This window comes from Haliotis rufescens, unplaced genomic scaffold, assembly GCF_023055435.1.
Source record: "Haliotis rufescens isolate VD_foot unplaced genomic scaffold, xgHalRufe1.0.p SCAF_3, whole genome shotgun sequence".
Classification (NCBI taxonomy): Eukaryota; Metazoa; Mollusca; class Gastropoda; order Lepetellida; family Haliotidae; genus Haliotis; species Haliotis rufescens.
This window is the reverse complement of record NW_025964001.1, coordinates 2,496,459-2,518,766: the sequence shown is the minus strand read 5'-3', so window position 1 is coordinate 2,518,766 and position 22,308 is coordinate 2,496,459. Positions and strand designations below refer to the sequence as shown.

The 22,308-nt window shown below is 39.6% G+C and overlaps 1 protein-coding gene across 2 annotated transcripts in view; it reads right to left on the bottom strand.

Annotated features, from left to right (window-relative positions):
- Positions 1-22,308, bottom strand: part of LOC124148498 (E3 ubiquitin-protein ligase UBR2-like) — a 76,504-nt gene extending 54,196 nt beyond the window's left edge. For both annotated transcript variants that reach the window (XM_048403546.1, XM_048403547.1), the window contains exons 1-9: positions 21,988-22,308; positions 14,354-14,619; positions 12,202-12,280; positions 7,417-7,527; positions 6,618-6,815; positions 3,306-3,383; positions 3,053-3,115; positions 1,955-2,078; positions 1,319-1,459 (exon numbers count right to left, since the gene is read on the bottom strand). In XM_048403546.1, the coding sequence (XP_048259503.1) occupies positions 1,319-1,459; positions 1,955-2,078; positions 3,053-3,115; positions 3,306-3,383; positions 6,618-6,815; positions 7,417-7,527; positions 12,202-12,280; positions 14,354-14,619; positions 21,988-22,050 (1,123 nt within the window). In that variant the 5' untranslated portion in view covers positions 22,051-22,308. The remainder of the gene's footprint in view (positions 1-1,318; positions 1,460-1,954; positions 2,079-3,052; positions 3,116-3,305; positions 3,384-6,617; positions 6,816-7,416; positions 7,528-12,201; positions 12,281-14,353; positions 14,620-21,987) is intronic.

Sequence of the window (22,308 nt, the reverse complement as noted above, 5' to 3'; positions counted from 1 at the left end):
TTTATAATACAATAAACACTGCAAAGTGAATAAACCACTCGGGGCTGCACTCATTTGTTTCTTAAATATATTGACAAAAATATGGAAATCTTAAATTCCAATTTGGGAATTTTTAATGACATTTGCTGCAGACTTGGGGCTGAATATCAGCCTATAAGCAGGTCGAGATAAACCCCTGAAACATGCTGGTAACTCAACTCTGGAGTGATATATTTCACTGAGAACTGAGGTTCACTGTGATGAGAATGGGGTTTAACATCCCATTAAAGATGATTGCTCTTAAAAATAGCAATGCACATGCACCTGTGTGTTGATGGTGTGTGGCTGCATGTACTAGTCCAGACTCTGGCCAGTTTTATAGTGCTAGTCCACCGAGACACCATACCAAAGTTTAACATGAAGACCCCACTCAGACACCCCTGCCCAGCCAGGTAACAACATATACCATTTTTAACGTCTATTGGTGTCACGTGGCCGGGGATTGAACCCCTGACCTTCTGCTCCCTGGCAGACGCTCTACAAGACCATGGATCATTAAAAACTTTCTAAAAACTGAGCTTTTGTGTAAAAGCGACTATGCTTGTCCTAAGAGGTGACGCACGGGATCGGGTGGTCAGGCTCGCTGACTTGGTTGATGCATGTCATTGTATCCCAATTGCGTAGATCAATGCTCATGATGTCAATCACTGGATTGTCTGATTCAGCCGTCATATTGCTGAGTGCGGCGTTACAACAAACAAACCAAAAGGTTGCATCAAGGCATGTCAGCTTGATGTGGTTTGAAAGCCCGAAGTAACTTAGATCGTAGGCACTGTTCACCTTAGCATGTCTGGGAGAACCAATGAGTAAACAGGTGGTGTTAAAAGATCAAGGTCCTTCATTTGAGTGAATCGGGGATTCAAACCCAGGACCAGCAGATCGTGGGACATTAGGAACAGAATACCGCACCTTAGACCACAAGACCAAGTATAGTTATACTTAGCAATAAGTAAAATATTTTGGTGACCTCTCATCGTGGTCGTGGTCGTGGTCGTGGTCGTGGTCACTCCAGCCCAGAGTAGAACCAGTGACCAATAGTGCTTGCTGATAAAACCAATTAAGATAAGGATCAGATGGTAACAATTTGGCAGTTTGTTACAGAACAGATTGTGTGTCATCATACCTCAGTCACATTAGTCACTAGTCCGAAGCCCAAAATTCTGATTGGTCAAGTAAATTACAGTTATTACCACCTCACGGAGATACAGCTGATATATTAGAGGCTGGGGCACAATACATCACTGACTGGCTGCCTGAGTAATCTGCAGGGGACACTGACCTTTCCACAGCTGTGTGTCTGCCAGGAGAACCCGCTCCATGAGTGACAGGGGAGCATCCTCGTCTTCTACCTCCATCGAGCTGGCACTGGACCGTTTCGGCACCTGCATCGACAGCATGCAGAACAACCGCCGCAAACCGTCTGGAAGTATAGGTAATCCTGTCACATTTGGTCATTTCATAATTAACACAAACCCTGCCACTGTACATACTGTAGATCTATCTCTCAAAATCTCTGCTTTACGTTATGATATAATCAGTCTCTTTGATTTTGAAATGACACAGTTACTCTAAAGAGCTCATTACAATATTTCTTTATGGTCAAAATCCTCAAACATGAATTCACTCACACTGAAGCAAAATGAGTCAAAAACTGTGTTTACGTCAAGTCACCATGGTCAGCATCAAAGAAAATTAATCAATCAACATTTTCTTAGAAAGATCTTGTTTTGACATTTTTTACAACAAAGAATCCTTACATTTTTTTAAAACATCTTACATAATTCCAGGTAAAACGAGTAAATCTGTAAAATGATTAAAACCATAATCAATCATTAACGAGTTGCCACATAATGATGACTGACTGAGATATTGTAGTTACTAGTAGACACCAGTCACTTCATGAGAAGAGTCTCACCTGACTTGGAGATGATGTTCTGCAGCCACTGAATCATCTTCATGGCAAAGTTCTGGTGGGCTACAACTGAGTTGTGCATCACCAGCACCTTGAGGGGCTTGCTCCCGTGACGTGAGGTGTTCCGCTGTCAACAGACGCGAGTTTTAGATGGCAGGGATAGACACGGACACAGTTCCTTGACCATATAGAGGGGCTAGTTGTTCCCCTTACAATCTAGTCATATGCCATAAGCTGCTGGTCCAAAATGACCTGTGGACTAGTCAGATATGACCAATAGTGTCTACCCCTGACTGCGGCATACCCAGCAATGGCATTAGGGCTGTAACGATTCACCAATACCTGCGATATCATCGATACTTAGTTACATATGATACTTTAATCATCAGTTTGAGAGAACGTGATACGTTATATATAGAACAGGAACTGATAGCGTTACCTCCTATAATGGCAGAAGTGGCATAGCACCACCTGTTAGCATGGCAGAACACAAGGACGTGGTATCTGACGAACTGTTACATTTAATAACCATCCCTTCATTTTAAACTGTTTTGTTCTTGTGGTTTTCTTGATAGTTTTTGAGATAGTAATAAATAAATGTATGAAGAAAGAGGTTTTAGAGCTGTATTTCAGTGATTTTATCATTTCTGACTATTTGATGTGGTGTATCATGATACCAGTAGTATCATAAGTCAGTATCAGATACGAATCGTTTTGCACGATACCAGGCGATACTCAGCTCCAAATGACATACTGGTGGAATGTTACACAGTCAAGATGCAGCTTCTATATGAAAGCAAAACATCAATACTTAACTTTTATGTCTTGAGATTAGTTTTATTCTAATAGATGTGAGGTGACATGGGGTTTGTGTGTGGCTGCTTATGAGTCCGGACTAACACCAGTTTTATAGTGCTGAGATACCATGTCGCAGTTTAACATGAATGCCCCACCCATAGACAGTATACTGACTCCGACCCAACCAGTCCTTGTTTTAGCCCATTGACATGAATAATGCCGAGCGGCAGGTAAGGAAACAACATATTCTAATAGACATGACAGAGGTTAACTGAACAATCCACTTAAATTCTGTAATCTCACCTGAATGATTTCCTTGGCTCTATCACATTCTGCCTTAGTTCCAGTCCGGACATTGCTTCTTCCCTACGATGATAAATTATTTACATAAATATCCTAAAATGACTTCCAAATATTATGCTATTGATTTAAATGCTTCAAACAAAATAACCAGTTATTTGGATATTTCAAACAATGTTCCGATTTACACAGAAATACAGGTACATTCACTGACGTTAACTTCCTAGTAAGTATTAAAGCCACTGATGAAGCTTACCTCTCGGTCTACAATGGTGGCAAAGTCTATAGCTTGTCTCGGGGTACAGTCAATGGCTCTCTGGAGGGTTGTGATAACCTGAATAAGCAAAATGAATTATTAGGGTAAAAATATAGTTCATACATATGAACTACTCATTGCTTATCTCTTCTCATTCCTGAAACTTTCTGTGCTGTGTTCTGACATCTCCCCCCAAACGCATCCCTCTCACACGCAGGTGCACCGGAACCACGTGACTGCACCGCCTGACTCACTCTGGGTCGGTGGTTGTTGGGCAGTAACCAAGTCACATGATTGTGGGTGAATGTACCTCTAATCTACTGGTGGGTATCTTTAGTGCTTCTACGAGTGGACCAAGTTGGTGAATGCCAGCAACATCTGCTGTGGCGATATTTCTGAGGAAAAGATTTGCAAAGACGGAAACCGATCTCCAAAAACATCCCTCCATAATGGCTGGGATAGAGCAGTTCCCGTGTAGGGCTGGAGTCGATGCTATAGCTCTGACTTTGAGCGGGTTAGACACTGAAGGTGGGTCCAATCTGCTGCCCTGTAAGTATAACTGCTCTCATCCAGGAGATTGTTGTCCTGGAGACTTTTGAAGAACCTCCCGGGATGTGTCTTGCTTTGATCTGACTATTTGTTAATTCGTACATCTGAAAAGTTAACCTCAGAAGGGTTGCTGACTGTGTTGTGCCTTGGAGGTTTATGGAGGAGGCCACAGTTGAGTTGTCTGTTCTGATCATCAGATATTTGTCTCTCAACTGTAATGCCCAATGAGATATTGCCCAGGTTACAGCCTGGAACACTAGGTGGTTGATGTGGAAGAGATTTTCTTCTGTGGACCACACCCCTGATGCTACTTCTGAGTCAAGGTGGGCACCCAAGCCTTGTCGTGAGGCGTCTACAAGTAGGTGTTGATTATATTCCGGCTCGTTCAAATAGGTTTCTCCACAGACATTCGACTTGATTGTCCACCATTGGAGATGTTTCTTCAGGCTTGGAAGTGGAGGTCTGAGTTCTTGATCGTCCAAGAACGGTTTGAGAAACCTTTGGATGGGATGCTGATCAAGTCTGCCCCGTACTGTCAAAGCTTGGGAGGAAGTGAGCCGACCTAAGATCACTTGCCATTAGTTGACAGAAATCTGTTTGTGAATAGCTTCTGGAAGATAGTCTTGGATTTTGATCCAACAATCCTCTGGAACTGGAATAAGACTTTGCCCCATAAGGAACCTGATCCCAAAGACCTTGAGATTGATTAACCATCCTAGATGGATTACATCCTAGATAGGTTAACAATTTCAGAGTGAAGTTCAGTTGGAGTGTGAGTTGCTGTTTGTTGATGAGCTTGAATCCCATCGTCCAGGTAGAAGGCGGAACAGATCCCCTTGTCGTTCAGAAAGGCCACAATTTGGTCACCCCTGTAAATAACCACAAAGCAGTAGAAATTCAAAAGTGCAGGACTGTCCATTGGTAATGTTGACCTTTGTAAAGGACAAGTAGATATTTCCTGAAGGCTGGATGAATGGGGAAGTGAAGATCAGCATCTTGAAGATAGATGCTTATAAGATATTCATTTTGTCTGATCATTTGCTTTAGTTGTGGTAGGTGGATCATTCTGAACTTGTCTAGCTTAGTCATTCATCAGCTCCCCTTCATCATTCGGCATGGAATCCTCTGGATCCTCGGCCTCGACTGAACAGAGCACTATGTAGGCTGAAGTCTTGCCTTCTCGGTAGCCGTGGTTCGCTTGTCTTTAGCTTTCTGTATACCAGAGAAGCGGCTTTTGAACATCTTCTGCATAGTTTGCCTGTACATTGAGTTCATAGTTTGAACAGATTTGATGATCATTTGGACCTTTGAGTCCTGAACCACTACTTTGTTAAAGATGTGAATGCCGCCATCAATGATGGAAGAAGAGTACCATCATTGTCGCAGAAGAGTCTTTGTATAAAGATCAGACAAATGAGAATTGGCTATAAAGTCCGGCTGTGATGGAACTAGCGTGATCAGAATCAAACTCTTGATTCTTCTTTTGTGTGATCTTCACTGATAGAAACATCTTTTCCCAGGCAGCCTGGGGATTCTTTAGGGCTGCAAACATGGCTTCATTAATGGAGCATGACATGCTATGGCCAAATAAGGAACGTCTGGTAGTGGTATCCGGCTGAGCTAGCTTCTTGTCAACAAGATAACTCTTAATAACCTTGGCAAAGGAAGCATCCCAATTTTATGTTAGCTGAGAAATTGTCTTAATCGGAGGGATGGTCAAGGTATCAAGGTCTTTTCCTTTGATACAATCAGTATTGCTGGAAGGTGAAGAAATGGGAAGTCCCACGTCAACCCAAGCCAACAATCCATGGTCTACATACATGGAAGGGAATTCTTCTGATTGTGGTGACTCCTGTTCATAGTCCGGCTAAAAACACTCCTCTTGGAGGTGAGAAGCATTGGCGTTAGGTACCTGCCAGGGATGGATAATGCAACTGGAGATTTCTTCTTAGATTTTGTAATGCCCTGCAGTAGTGAGTCGACATTCTTGCTGCCCAGAGAAGAAATCTGCACTAGGATGAGAGGAGTAGTCTATGTAGAACGGAGTTCAAGCAGCACTTCCTCTGACGTGTCAAACCCCATCCCTTCATCTGAAGGAAGCGATGGTGTTATCTGATGCTCTTCTGTCTCCTTCTTTGAAGTTGTCTGTGATGATGATAAAGTTGATCGTGAAGAGTCCCTTCTCTTTCCGTCAATCTTCTTCCTCTGCACTGCTTAAAGATACTGTGCAAATTCCTCCTTCTCAAGAGAAGAGCAAAACTAACCTACAGTGGTGAGTACCGTGGTGAGGAGAACATGTGGAGCAGACAGGGTGAGGATCACGATCTGAGATACCATGATGACTAGTGAATGTGATGAGTCAGACTGTGTGGTCACATGGTTCCGGTTCTCTTGTGCATGAAAGGGGTGTGTTTGGGTGAGGTGTTTTTCTGTTCTCTGGGAACACAGGAGAGGAAGTTTCCACTACCTTTTGGAGATAAGCAATCAGTAGAGTCAGGTTAAGGTGGAATCTGTAGTGTTTGAAGCTAATTCGCTAATATTACCGTGATAACATAAAGCCAGACTTTTTGTTTTGTCTGTTGGTAGGGGGAAAAAGAATTCAAGTTAAAACAGTTTTTATTATTTTTATATCTGACTTCTACCGATATGTGCAATGTTATAATCTCTGTCACAAGCCACAACATCGGCTTGCTATCGCCTTTTCACAAATGCAATTACTAATACACTCCAGTGGTGTCGACTGGTCAAAAATCTAAATCTCACCTGATCGTACGTATGAACCTCGTCATTGAACAGCATGCAGTGATACAGGTTACTGTCCACGGAGTCCTCTGCCTCCAACCCCTCGGGCAGGCTGACCGTCTCTTCCCAGGTGAGCATGTCCACACAGTAGGTCAGTGTGGCCAGAAACAGGGCACTACCGCGGTCAGTCAGCTCGGACGGGAGCAGGTCAATAGGGTTCTACATGGACACAAAATTATTCACAGATTAATGAAATATTAAATGAATTGGCAAGTTTTTGGGTGTATCACAGTGGAAATATGATTTAAAGTTCTGTGTTCTGTGTTGTAGCGCGAAGGTGATCGTAAATCCAATACTTTAACAAAGACTTATGACTGTCGTTGCGCTACGATCGCTATGTGGAACTGGGTCCTGGTCAGACATAACATGAAAACAAGACTAATTTTTTTACTTTTCTATTTCAATCGATCACATTTTGTCCACATGTTGATAATAGCTTTAACGCTGTCATTTGGAATATGACATTAAATAGATACTTCTACTTAACATATCGCCTATGTGTTTAAGAGTCTGAACAAATCAGCACCATAATAGGTTTCAAACTGGTTCATTCTCTTAGATATTGACTGATTATTCTCCAAAGTGTTTTTTTCAAATTTGGTAATGATATAGTAGAATATCCTATTAAATGTTGATGAAATCATATGTATGTCCTAAAGCCATTTGCCTTCAGCTGAATCACTGTAGTATATAACATGTATGAGACATCCTGTTGTTGCTCTCGTGGAAAGATTGAGATATTGAGAGGAGTTGCAATCACCTGCTGATGGCTCTGGTCTAGAGAGGACCTGTGTATACTACAGTAGGGCTCCATCTTCCACGCCTCCACGTCCCCACAGTCACAGTACCCGTTGCCCCCCGACGTGTGCATCTGCAATACCAAGCATCACACGTTGTGGAAGAATGCATGCTAATGTGAGTATACTCACGTCTCAGACACGAACCTCATCTTACCTGACCTGCATTTTCTAAATCTTGCTCTTTTCATAAATATATATGGAACAATGACTTCTTTACATGAAGTAGTTATTGGTAGGGATGGATAGCTGCGGTTTACAGTGTTTCACAATATTTTGTGATGTACAAGGCAGCATTACGATACGTATCACGATATATTGTATGATTCTAAATATAAATTCAGAAGGGCACTCACGACAGACTGCAATATTTGGTTTATCAAAGGTGTCATCTGTTTGTTTGAGACCAAAGTGCTTCCACATTTCGGCTTTACCTTTCACATTTGAAACAACTGACCACACCACAACGGGGACCCCTGATGATGATGATGGAGGTGGGCGAATGGGCATGCTCATAAGGGGGGTAACTGGGAACAAGCATGAAATACACGTATCCCCTGCCAATATGACATGCCTGGTTGTGTGCAAGGCATTAGCCTTCTGGAAATGAGCACTACCGCCATTTTCAGTTTAAATCAAAGTCGTTGCTAAGGAAACTCAAAAAGTATTTTTTTTAAATATCCCAACCTATCAAAAGGCACCAGCTTACCACTAGACCTATCTTTGTGCCAAGTTTGGTGAAATATTATACAGTTTTCAAGATCTGCTCTGGATAGGAGCACAATCACCATTTTCAATCTAAGTCAAAGTTGTTGCCATGGAAGCTCGAAAAATAATTTTTTTAAAAATCTGTAACTATCAAAAGGCACCAGTTCACCACTAGACCTATCTGGGTCATTCTCAAAAAATGTCAGAATTTCAACTAAGCAAAAACATCAAAATTGTCTTTTGTAAAATTCCTTTTTTAATGACTCAGTACACAAAGTAACTTCTGAATAATAATGTTAAGCAAAATGACACCTTAATAATCAATGATGTCCTAATTATGATAATGAAAAATTTGTCTGTCCTGTTACCATGTTAACAATTATATTTTCTGTAACAATATTTTTCAAAGTTCAACACAAATCATGTCAGTTCTTGTTTTTAAATGTATTGTTTAATATTTCAATGAGTACAATTAAAAAGAGATTGGATACATTATTTTATGGACAGATTTGTCCAGCATTTAAGTCAAATGAAAACATTTGAATTCATTCAAATCCAATATGACAAACATACCCTGATTATTGCATCATATATTTGACACATATGCTTCATTAGATGATATATGTTTGAATTCAAATATGTTCTTCTGAAAAATAAAAATAAATAATCAGTATATTTCTATTTTAAGTGCTGGTAACAGGACAGACAACGTAGTAACAGGACGGACAATTGAAAGTAACAGGATGGACTATCGGCTTTGATTGCAGATAACTATAACGTTCAGGAGTTTCAAGATTTTGAAATATCTGACAAATACGAAAAAAGTATGTGCAATTGATTACACCTGAACATATAAGGTGTAATTAACTGAATATTCTTGTATGTAATCTGAACTATAGAAACCGGTCGGTAACAGGACGGACAATTGAAAGTAACAGGACGGACAAACTTATGTTTGCAGTCAACTATCCTGTTCAGAAGTTCAAAGTTTTGAACTCTGACAAATAAGAAAATGTTTTGCTTAATTAACAGTATCTGATCATATGGATGTTATTAACTGAATGTTCTTCTATGTAATCTGAATGTAGGATACTGGTAGGTAACAGCACAGACGGAAGTAACGCCAAAGACAATAACTTTTGCATTTTGGGTTAATCCCTAGAATTACAAAGAATTTAAATTGATTTAAACTTACACTAAATAGTCATGTGACAGTTTTTGTCATGAAGCAACTACACAATAACCAACTTTATCCATGTCAAACATCAACATAATCTGGAGAAAAAAAACTTGTCAGAAGATTTCCTGTTGAAGCTGTATTCTTTTGCAATTGTATTCGCAAATACTCAAATAAACGGTCTGAAAAGGTGAATTATAGTTTCCTTAAAAGTACAATTCACTTGTATCTATGATTATTTGATTAGTGCCAGAATTAAATGGTGCCTTTCATTCACCCAGAAACCACAGGTTGTTTATTGTTTCTGTTTTATCATATCTGTAATAGCTTCCCAGTAAATGTTTTCAACACTGAAGTGGGAAGCAGTGCCTTCAATCTTCTTTCGTTCAGGAATGATGGTAATAATGTCCTCGTGCTTGTACCAGCATTTGTCAAGCAGGAGTCTTGGCCAAAAGAATCATTTTTTATCCCATTTTTTGCCGGCTTGTGCATGCATTCCACATATATATCATAGGTAGAAACATCTATGTATCCAGGATATGGAAAACCATCATATAACAAAACCACACATTTTCCAAGACACTCTTCTGTATCATCTGGAACGGATAGTAAAATGTCACTCTCACTTTTCTCAACCTCACCCTTCTCCACCACACCATCTGTCCTCTCTCCACCTTTCACAACCTCACCCTTTTCCACCACACCACCTGTCTTCTCCACCCTTCTGTTGTTTTTTCATCAGATAACTATCTTCAACAAAGTAGTCTATTTTTTTTATGTATATATGTTTTCTTCTAAACTGTGATAAATTTGAAAACATATCTCTTAATGTTTCATAAAATTAGAATATTTAGTGATTGGATGAGAAACGTTAGATAAAGATGACCAAATGTCTGTGCTGTTACTTTTAAGTCTTAACCATTTTTTTTTATTTAGCTTGGAAGATTTGTTCAGCCATAGCCTCTTGAATGCCTGTGTTATTACAAAAGAATTATTTGTGTTAATATGGTAATTATATTATTGATTGGTTATACTAGGAAAGACAGTTTAAGGTGATGATAAGTCTGTGCTGTTACCACGGAATGTCTGTGCTGTTACTTTTTCATCAGATAACTATCTTCAACAAAGTAGTCTATTTTTTACGTATATGTTTTCTTCTAAACTGTGATAAATTTGAAAACATATGTCTTAATGTTTCATAAAATTTGAATATTGAGTGATTGGACAAGAATAGTTAGATAAAGCTGACCAAATGTCTGTGCTGTTACCAATATTTGTCTCTGCTGTTACTTTTAAGTCTTGAGCAACTTGTTTTTATTCAGCTTGGAAGATTTGTACAACTATAGCCTCTTGAATGTCTGTGTTATTTCAAAAGGAATTATTTGAGTTATTATGGTAATTATATTATTGATTGGTTAAACAAGGAAAGACAGTTTAAGATGATGATAAGTCTGTGCTGTTACCACAGAATGTCTGTCCTGTTACATGTTTGAAGGTAACAGCACAGACAGTAACAGCATAGACAAATTGACATTAATTACACTTTTTTTGAATGAGACCTCCCTTGAAATGTTGAGACCACATGGCATTGTGAACAGTTCATTTTTTCTAATATTCTGAAAAAATGGTTTCAGAAAAAAATATTTGTTTTGGCAAAAATGAGCAGTAACAGCACAGACATAAGAAAAGAGTATTCATGATAGGAATAAATTTCCCTGTCAAGCAGAATTATCCAAAGTCTTCTCTCACTTGAAGGACACTGCTGCCATGATAGTACAGGAAGTAAGCTGTAATTCTGTTATTTTGAATTATGGGAATCTTGAAGGATTATTTATTTTTCAGTTTTGATCCATCCTGGTAACAGGACAGACACTTTTTTATGTACAAGTGTTTCTTACCAAAAACCAATATAAATAAAAGAGTGTATCTTCAAAAGATAAGTTTATATCATGAGTTAGAAAGGTAATGTACAATATATAAACATTATTTACATAATATTTTTTATTTTTAGCAACATTAAACAATGTTGATGTGCAAACATAGGGTTACGGACACACCCTTCAGCTCAATTTAACCGCAATTAAGCAGTTTTAATTAAAATAAAATACCTAATAAGAAATACTGAAACTTAACTTTCAGACACCATGGTATGTTCTACGAAAAACACTTGTGTTTAAACATATCTAAAATAAATATTTTAATTGTTATTCAACTCGGACTAAAAAACTCACTTTTTTTGAGAATGACCCATCTATGTGCCAAGTTTAGTTAAGATATCTCACAAGGTTTTTGACTTCTGCTCTGGAAACGAAATGTGACGGACGAACACGCGGATTGAAGGCCAGAAAGACGGAAAGCCGGAAGGCTGGACAGACAGCACCCATTCCTATATCCTCCTTCCACTTTGTGGCAGGGAATAATTAATTCTATCTTTGGAACTTGCATTTTGGAATTATGGACATATTTCGAAGGTATTGGGCAAGTGTATAACATTAAAAATTGCTATTTGAAATCACCCGATATAACGCGCATAAACGATGATATAGTGATACGTATCGTGGAAAGAATGAACTTTAATTTACCGGTAATACTTTGCACTCTTAGTTATTAGGCTAATTCCACATGTTGAAAGGGGTATGGCAGTACAACAGACATGGTTATTGTGAACATGGATATAGTAATAGGACATTGATAACAATTACTTCCCGATTCAAAATTCGCAAACTATTTCTGCATGTTTACAAGCACTGACTATTTTAAAAGTAATTAACAGTTTCAATTTAATGCTTGAATATTGTACTGCACAAAGATAATCAGTGCTTCAAGTACTGGAACTGAGACCACTTAGTTCAAATGGACTTACTCTGTATCTATGCTGCCTATGAACGCTGTTCTGGAAACAGTCAATACACAGTACACATGTCGGATCATTGGCACAGTCCCTGAAAGAAGACATGTAACGGGTCAGACATCAGTTGACAACTTGGAAATGTTCGTTTATTTGTTAATGCCACAATCAGCAACAGGGTTTTATGCGACACACATCAAATGTAGAGAACTGATGTAGAGAAACAAAGATACTGCGTCCCCAGGGACGCACAATAATATTCATTGTACCAAAAGCGCATCAAGAGCAGTGTTTGGTGTCTGGTATTTCATACATCAAACATGAATTGTCCATATGATTATTGATTCATTGCAGAAAGTAATTAAACGTACAGTATACTACCAGGGCTGGGACGGGTAACTCGGGTACCCGGGTTGGGTGGGTACTGAGTAGGACCCGGGTACCCACAGGACTACCCGGACCCGTGGTTAGTCATGTGATATATTGTTTAATGACAAAAATTATCTAGAACTCTATGGTTACACTACAAGTCACTAATGTTCGGATTTCTTTCTGACTATGCACCCATTCCTTCTAACTCTTCATATGGTTGAATAAAGATATAACTTAATTCAGCTTCAGTGTATGTATGACCAGATTGTTTAATACATATATCCAAATACGTTTTGCCAGGGCTGTGCTAAAAAATGTTCCCAATCGGACAATTTGGGACATCGCCTGAGACCTACTGTGAGTACCCGGGTAGGGTCGGGTAATAGGGGGGAGGGTACCCAGGTACCGGTAGTAAATTTGGACTCGTCCCAGTCCTAGTCGATATTCAGACAAGATAAATCTGTTTAACTAGCATGCTTTGCTTTGAAGATTCTCTAGAAAGATATAAGACGAATTGTTTGGAATGATTATGTTTGTTATTGCAAGAAAGCAATCAGACATGCAACTGGACAGGCACATCAGTCGGCCGTATGATCTGCGAGTGAGTATGGTTTTAGGCCACTTTTAGCAATATTCCAGCAATATCACAGCGGGGGACACCAGAAATGAGCTTCAAACATTGCACCCATGTCGGGACTCAAACCTAGGTCTTTGGCGTGACTAGCAAACTCTTTAACCACTAGGCTACCCCACCGCCCCCGTATGATCTGTAGGTCGGGCACTTCAATGTGGTCGATATTAGGGCTGGGTACCCGGGTTGGGTGGGTATTGAGTAGGGCCCGGATACCCACAGGACTACCCGGACCCATGGTTAGTCATGTGATATATTGTTAATGACAAAAATTATCAAGTACTCTATGGTTACACTACAAGTCATTAATGTTCACATTTCTTTCTGACTATGCACCCATTCCTTCTGATTCTTCATATGGTTGAATAAAGATATAACCTAAGTCAATTTCAGTGTATGTATGACCAGATTGTTTAATACATGTACCTAAATACGTTTTGCAAGTGCTGTGTTAAAAAAATATATTCCCAATTGGACATTTTGTATTTCTTGAGACATACAGTGGGTACCCGGGTAGGGTCAGGTAATAGGGTGGTGGGTAACCGGGGAGTAAATTTGGAGTCCTATATACTACACCATTCCATTACTCTACAGGGCCCTGATATTGCCCGCAAGGACCCTTAAAATTTAATTTGCAAGGAAACCCCCCCCCCCTTATTAAGGGTTAGAACTAAACTCAAAAGTTTTACTAGCCCAGGTAAAGGCAAACTGCCTTTGCAATGTCAAAACAATGGGGAAATTGGGAAGTACAAGCCCCAGGTTTGTGGGTGTCAAGTTCTAACCCTGTTAATCACCTAGTGTCATGTTCTAACCCTGTTAATCACCTAGTGTCAAGTTCTAACCCTGTTAATCACCTTCCTGAATGATATAATCACCTACCATGATTCAGTACTTAGTATTGAGAATTAAGCATTATGATCAGATCTGATTATGGATAGGATACAGCAGTAAGTCCAGATTAATTGCCATTAATAAATTTACTAGGACTTGGCATATTGGAAATCTAGACTATGGAAGCCTGCAAGGAATTTGTTGAGTGCAGTGTGAAAACAACTCATCCTGACTTCAACAACATTAGATTTTGGTTCAGGTACAAAGGTACCTGTGCTGAAAATGAACCCAACAGCACAGACTGCCAGCCACAAGGATGACTTGACAACACACCTGCAAGAGTAGGTTGGTTCTCCTGATTTGAAGACATGGCCACATATCTGAGAAGGTTGGTTTTTGGCCTTGAGTTGTTGTAGGACACTTTCCGAGTCGGCTGTTCCACAGAGGAACTCCTCCATAGGCCGGAACAGGTACTTGCTGCCCATCTGCTCCTCCTTGCTGGAGTCATGGCTGGTGGAGTACACAAGCGGCACGTACACACGGAAGTGCTTCTTCAGCCCCTCCAGGAGCTCGCCCTTCTCACAACATGCCCACCACACCTGAATATGGAGAAAACAGATTTCAGCATACACACAACACCGTCACGCCCACCACACCTGAATATGGAGAAAACAGATTTCAGCATACACACAACACCATCACGCCCACCACACCTGAATATGGAGAAAACAGATTTCAGCATACACACAACACTGTCACGCCCACCACACCTGAATATGGAGAAAACAGATTTCAGCATACACACAACACTGTCACGCCCACCACACCTGAATATGGAGAAAACAGATTTCAGCATACACACAACACTGTCACGCCCACCACACCTGAATATGGAGAAAACAGATTTCAGCATACACACAACACCGTCACGCCCACCACACCTGAATAAGGAGAAAACAGATTTCAGCATACACACAACACTGTCACGCCCACCACACCTGAATATGGAGAAAACAGATTTCAGCATACACACAACACTGTCACGCCCACCACACCTGAATATGGAGAAAACAGATTTCAGCATACACACAACACCGTCACGCCCACCACACCTGAATATGGAGAAAACAGATTTCAGCATACACACAACACTGTCACGCATACCACACCTGAATATGGAGAAAACAGATTTCAGCATACACACAACACTGTCACGCCCACCACACCTGAATATGGAGAAAACAGATTTCAGCATACACACAACACAGTTTCAGCCTAGATACAACAAGCCCACCCCACCTGAATATATAGACTAATAATATTGCAGCATACATACAACATTTGAGTGAGTGAGTGAGTGAGTGAGTGAGGAAATGAGTGAGGGAATGAGTGAGGGAATGAATGAGTGAGAGAGGGAATGAGTGAGTGAGGAAATGAGAGGGAATGAGTGAGTTAGGAAATGAGTGAGGGAGTGAGTGAGTGAGTGAGTGAGTGGATGAGGTTTAACACCACTTTGATATATTTGGGACGTGTGAGGTTAATTTATGAAGAAAGCCTGAAGTGATGCAGGTCTCAGATGTTTACCACTTTGATGATACCCAGAAGCCTGGGTATGGTGCTGACAAATTACGAAACTGGCATGCCCAAGGGACGCAAGGGACTGAGAATTGCGGTGCCTTAGACGACTGGACAACCCCTGGCCCCCTCATCACATATGAACAGTAAAGTTACATAAAAACATCTGAAAACTAATTGTTCTTGTATGAAGTTAGTACCGATCAAAATTTAAACTAGTAGTTGTGCTGGACAATATCATGAATATGATTTAGAAATTGACCAATCCTCTGTCAGTGTATACAACAAATCAATTATCACGATAGACCAATGTCCTTGAAGAGGTTATCTCCCTTGGACTCTGTTGTCAAGAGTCTGTTGAAGGCATTCAGAAGTCTTGAGAGGATACCCCGACACTGTTTAATATGTACTGGGGTAATCAGAAAGTCACACCTCAAATTTCATTTCCAATTGAACATGTTGAAACTGCTGTAGATCATTAAGAAATTTAACTATTACTTGCAGGGATTTACTGGATGTGAAAAGCCAGCATCCCAAACACATGAAAAAGTCATCTTCTCGAGGCAAGGGCGGTAACTAACTATAAAAGTCCAGTTTCCACCCTTGCCAAAGTAGGATGGAATTTCCAGGCTCAATCGTAGCGCCACCAGTGGCTTTTACGAGTTATGTCCCTTCCATGCCCCTCCTATTGACCAATCAGATTCCACCACTTGCATTTGCTTCAAACGAAATGGCGGCACCCAGTCAAGACGATCTGATCAATAATCAAGATCTATATTGTAATAAAATGGCTTTTACCATGTGCATCAAATGACTTGGGCACCTTCATTAAAAAAATGAAAAGATTTGCAAAATATCTGTTGATGCCAAGTTGGTGGTACCCATGCTTTGCAAAGCCTGCAGTTGATTAAAATCTGCTCGTTGAAATACATGATGTTTACGAACCCTATGTCTAGTTCATTATGCGATTTTGATTGGACTATGCAGAAACCCCCCTGGACCCCCAAAATACACAACATGGGAAAACCCCTTTACTTGTCCACAGAATGCCAAAATTTATATACATGAATATGAAATTCAAATTTGTTTAATGTAAACCATGTCAAGTGTTTTTCCCTCATGATGACAAAACGTTTCACATATTTAAGTGTCGTCCTGTCACTGTAGCGTAATAAGCACGATATCTTGATGTCCTGGAGCCATGCTGGGGTATTTGAATCTAAGAACTCTTTCAATCTTTAACATTCAACATTTGAATAATGACAAGGTACCCGACTTTCAGACCTAACTTTGACCACTTGATATGGACACAGATAAGGGAGATTTCACTGAACGCAAATGTACCACCCTATTTCTGATAAAAATAAACCCCATTCCAACAAACATACATAAATCTTTACTGACCATGCTCATGAAACTGGTAAGTATATTCAACAAAGTTTTGTCATATCCTCATCTCTGCATTTTTATGACACCTCAGTAATGAGGGCTTTATTGCCTGAACATTGGATAATAACCATGGACTAAGTGGTAGCTCTGCTCATTCATCCCAATAATGTTGACACACATCTCCAGTACCACAAAAGAATTGGAAAACACACCAAAGCAGGTGCAAGAGGGATACAGTAACAGATATTTTAACTCAAAATCTTACTCTCCTTGAACCAACATGACCAATTAGCATGACTAGTTCCACAAAAATGATAAATTCTGTTCTTGCTCTGAGGTACTCATTCTGTTTCTTTTTACTGGTTAAACACAGTTTGTATGCTCACAACATGTTTGTCAAAATAAGTGGGTACAGAATCACTGCCAGGTGTTTTCATTAGGGTTGAGACCCGTGAAGATCCAGGGTAGAAGAGGTCTTCAGCAACCTATGCTTGCTGTAAAAGGCGACTATGCTTGCCGTAAAAGGCGACTATGCTTGTCGTAAGAGGTGACTAACAGGATCTGGTGGTCAAACTCGCTGACTTGGTAGATGCATGTCATTGTATCCCATTTGAGTGGATTTGATGCTCATGATGTCAATCACTGAATTGTCTGGTCCAGATTTGATTATTTACAGACCACCGTCATATAGCTGGAATATTGCTGAGTGCGGCGTTAAACAACAAACAAACAATAATTTGGGGTAAAACGATACAGCAAAATCCTGATTTGATACAAACATGTATCACAATACATGGGTCACAATGCAATACGTATCGTGATATTCATATTTACATGTAATCACTTGACAACTCCTCGTCTAGAAATATTTCAGAGCAGGGTCCAAAGATAAAGCTAGCTGTAGATTCATGTTCGTAGCGTCTTTTTTAGTAAAGAACTTGAAAAGTTTTTGCAATATAAACTTACAAAAACACTGGGGTGAGGATGGGGGTCATTAAACTAGTAGTAAGTAATTTATTTTAACAAGTGTAACAGCTTGTATCGATACAGATATAAATGTATCATATATCGTATCATTGCATGAAAACTTACAATGCACCGGTGCACCGTTGTATCGTTTCACCACTAGATTTCACACTAACAACAACAGTGTGTTTACCAATGCCTACCTTTAACGAGTCTAACGGAGAACTGTGTGTTGCCATCATCAACAGTCACATACAAAGGGGTAAATGGCCTCCAACAGTACAGGACAGATAGGCAAGCTGGTGTTGAAAAGAACTAGCCCTCCAAAAGCCTCACCAGCCACAAGTGTATTTTGAACTAATAATACATCCTGCCACTGTCCTCTGTCCATCTAAGGCCTGATATGATTATTAAACAGCATGTCAATAAATCATATTGCACTGTGAATAGAATAACTACGACATACAGGCATGTGTGGTTAGAATATGTGTGCTTTTGTCTGGTCCACTGAGTCACGGATGTTAAATACAAGTAGGATGTAAACCCACAAGTAGGATGTAAACCCACAATCATACATGTTTGGCATGCCCAAAGGATGCAATTCTGCAACAGCGAATTGTGGCACTTAGATGACAGGGCCACCCAGTTCTTTTTAACACTGCACTACGCAATGTCTGTAAACAATCGGGTCTAGACCAGACAATCTAGTGATAAACATCTAGGCATCGATCTATGCAGTGGGGATACAATGACATGCATCAAACAAGTCAGCGAGCCTGACTACCCATTCCCATCAGTCGACAACCATGGGTTACCTTTTACGGCAAGCATGGGTTGCTGAAGACCTATTCTACCCCGGATCTTCACGGATCCCAGCCCACCTCCCCCCCCCCCCCCCCCCCCTTGGCCTATGCAGAACATGGGCACCAGAACATCAAGCAGAGTTATAAGATGAGCCATTTATCAAACTATCTTTACAAACCTGAAGTCCATGTCTTTTCAGTTTTACGACTGGCTATAAAGATTTATAATTGGAATTATCGTCAATGGGAGAAATATTAACAATTATCGATTTAAAACTGTTGACATCGATAATAACTCACATAAACTATTGTGATGAAATAAAGTTTAGATCTACCAAAACAGACTTGTCATTATGAATAATGGCAATTGTCGAAGACGGAAAGCAAGTGTTTTTGTTATATCTCACATGTCCACAACATGCACAAAGTAATCCATGCATAAATGTGTCACTGCTCACCAGTGGCGTGGAATATGTTGATTTCCTTCAGGACTTTCTTGCATATTTGTTTAAAGTTCCTTCTCCGATATATATCGACAATTGATCGATATTTAATTAGCTACTATCCATCTCTATCATCTATATCGATAGCCATCCATGGTAATTTCCCACTGAGACTATATGTAGCATATCTGACAATTACATGATTCAGTACCGACATGATGCTCATATGGAACAGTGAGCATGGTGAGTGTAAAATCTACTTTAAACGGTTGCTGAAAGATTATTTCTACCAGCTGGCACAGCTTGCAGGACCAATAATAAATGTTTGTTGATAAAATGGATTGGATGGGCACACAATCAATACTGTAACTGGCTATTGATTACCACTGTATGTCACTACTGAGCATTGTTGAGACTCTTAAACATAGGGTCAAGGAGCACCTGAATCAGGTCAACTTGCAGTGCTGATCAAAGTCACTGTCTAAGATAATTACACTTTTCTCGTTTGTTTATTCAAGTTTTATGATCTAAATTAGCGATAAGTGAATTTATTATTACAATTAATTACACAAAAAAAAGGTTTCTATGTCACAATGAAAATAAAAGTCAAGCCCTTAATGCCTACAACAGAAAGTAAACTCTGGCTGGTTCAACTAAGGCATAAGGTTAAGGTGTCCTTGTCATAACCCAGATGTATAATGGGAGATAAACATACTGTGTTGTCAATGTGGCACTAACCTGTAGATTTAACTGCATTAAATTGAACTTGGAACACTGATAATACTCCTTGAACTAAGTATGGTGTTTTATATCATGTATATGATTGAAGACCCAGGTTAGAATTCGTAAGACTAGGGGACACTCGGATGATGCATGTCATCGTATCCCAATTTTGGAGAAGGATGCCCAAAAGGACTGGGAACATAGAAACATGTGCGATCCGATACATATCACGATACCTTGCACACAATCCGATACATATCATGATACCTTGCACACAATCTGATATGTATCATGATGACTTGCACACGATCCGATACATATCACGATGCCTTGCACACAATTCGATACATATTACAATACCTTGCACACAATCCGATACATAACACAATACATTGCACACGATCAGATACATATTAGAATAACTTGCACACAATCCAATACATATGATACCTTGCACACAATCCGATACATAACACAATACATTGCACACAATTCAATACATATTAGAATAACTTGCACACAATCCAATACATATCACGATACCTTGCACACAATCCGATACATAACACAATACATTGCACACAATTCAATACATATTAGAATAACTTGCACACGATCCGATATGTATCATGATGCCAAGCACATGATCCGATACATATCACGATACCTTCCACAGTTCGATACGTATCACGATGACTTGCATGCGATCCGATACACATCACGATACCTTGCACACGATCCGATACATACATTTCATCATGCATGTGATCATGGTGATACAGTCCTTGTAAATCAAAATACCACAAAAGCATGATCACAATCATGACAACTGGTGATTGTATTGCAGGTGTATAATTAGTCAACTTACACCACAAAAAACATTATGTGTGACATACATGCTGCAGTGTGCATATGGCATGCGGAGTGATCCATAGTTTAGATCAATGTGCACATCTGTCATATGTATTGGTTGTCTCTGTGATTTGATATGCCCAAATAGACTCTCATAATTGTTTTGCTCAAGATTACTGATGAGAATATGTACAAGAATCAATATAGTGTATTCAGGAATATACTATGTATAGATAAAGGTGATGACATCACTGTGATAGGGGCTATGACTGTCACGACATATTTCGAACACTACAACATTGTATGTACATATATATACATATATACATACTCACGAAAATGTGAATACCATACATTTTGGATTATATATGAAGAATTACTCACATTAAAGAGATATTAGATTGATTCGATGCACAACTAACATACTGGTATATTGTGTGAATCGACACTCATGAACGTATCACATGTGACATAATAGAGCCATGCACCATTTGTCTCGTGCAGGATTTGTGTGTAAATTTAGGAAATCACATGCAGCATATCATGATAAGAACAAAGACCCTCTGTGGTGATACTTGACTGACTGTTATTAAGTGGTACACATTGGAAAACTCTTCTTAACGTGCATACTTCTCTATATGTTTCTATGGTTTGCATTTCTTTTGGTGGGGAGTATATATATAGGCCTACTTTGATATATAGGTTTGTTTGAACGAGGTAAGATAGGCTATTTTAGGGTGGGAGTTGACATCTATTGAGTGTGACAATTGAGGGTCAAGTTCAATTCTGCCCAGTAATCTGTCTCAAACTCACTGGGTGCCATTGTACAAAACAGCTTTAGCACTATAACTGTTGTAAGCCTATGTTAGGTATGGGAGTAACGATCACCTTAGTGCTAATATTGCTATGTACAACAGCACCCTGGTTTGCAGGTCTGATTGTATGACATTAGATTACGGACGAACCATTCTTACTATAAATAATAAATAGAAGTGAGACAACACATGAAATTCATGTCTTTTCTCTTTCTACAACAATCTAACAATACGTTGATGCGTTTTCTTCATTGGGATCAGACGTATATAGCGGTGATTAGTAATCTCTGAGTAATGTCACTAACTGGGTCACTACCGACTGTCAACTGGTGCACTCAATCCAACCACAATAGTTATTGAAAACGCTCCACATTCAAATAAAAATAGAATACACTTGTTACCTCTTGAACTGTTCTTGCGTTAAATTCGTGTACAACTGAATGTCCACCTGTGATCTGCGCCATCCCTGTTTTATTTTGATCAGAGAGTTTTCATTTGTCCTCCATCTGTTTCCCATTCGGTCAGACAACAGTCGCTTGTTTGGCAATCGTTAATTGCGGGCACTTTAAATCGATCGTCTACTGCAATAACGATGCTCTTTGAACTAATAGTACCATCAATATATGTATTATATACAACAAATTGCCCATTAATTACATTAGTCAGTTACTTCGTCACAAAGCACCATTTTCTGCAATATTTCAGTTGTGTACGAAACTGCG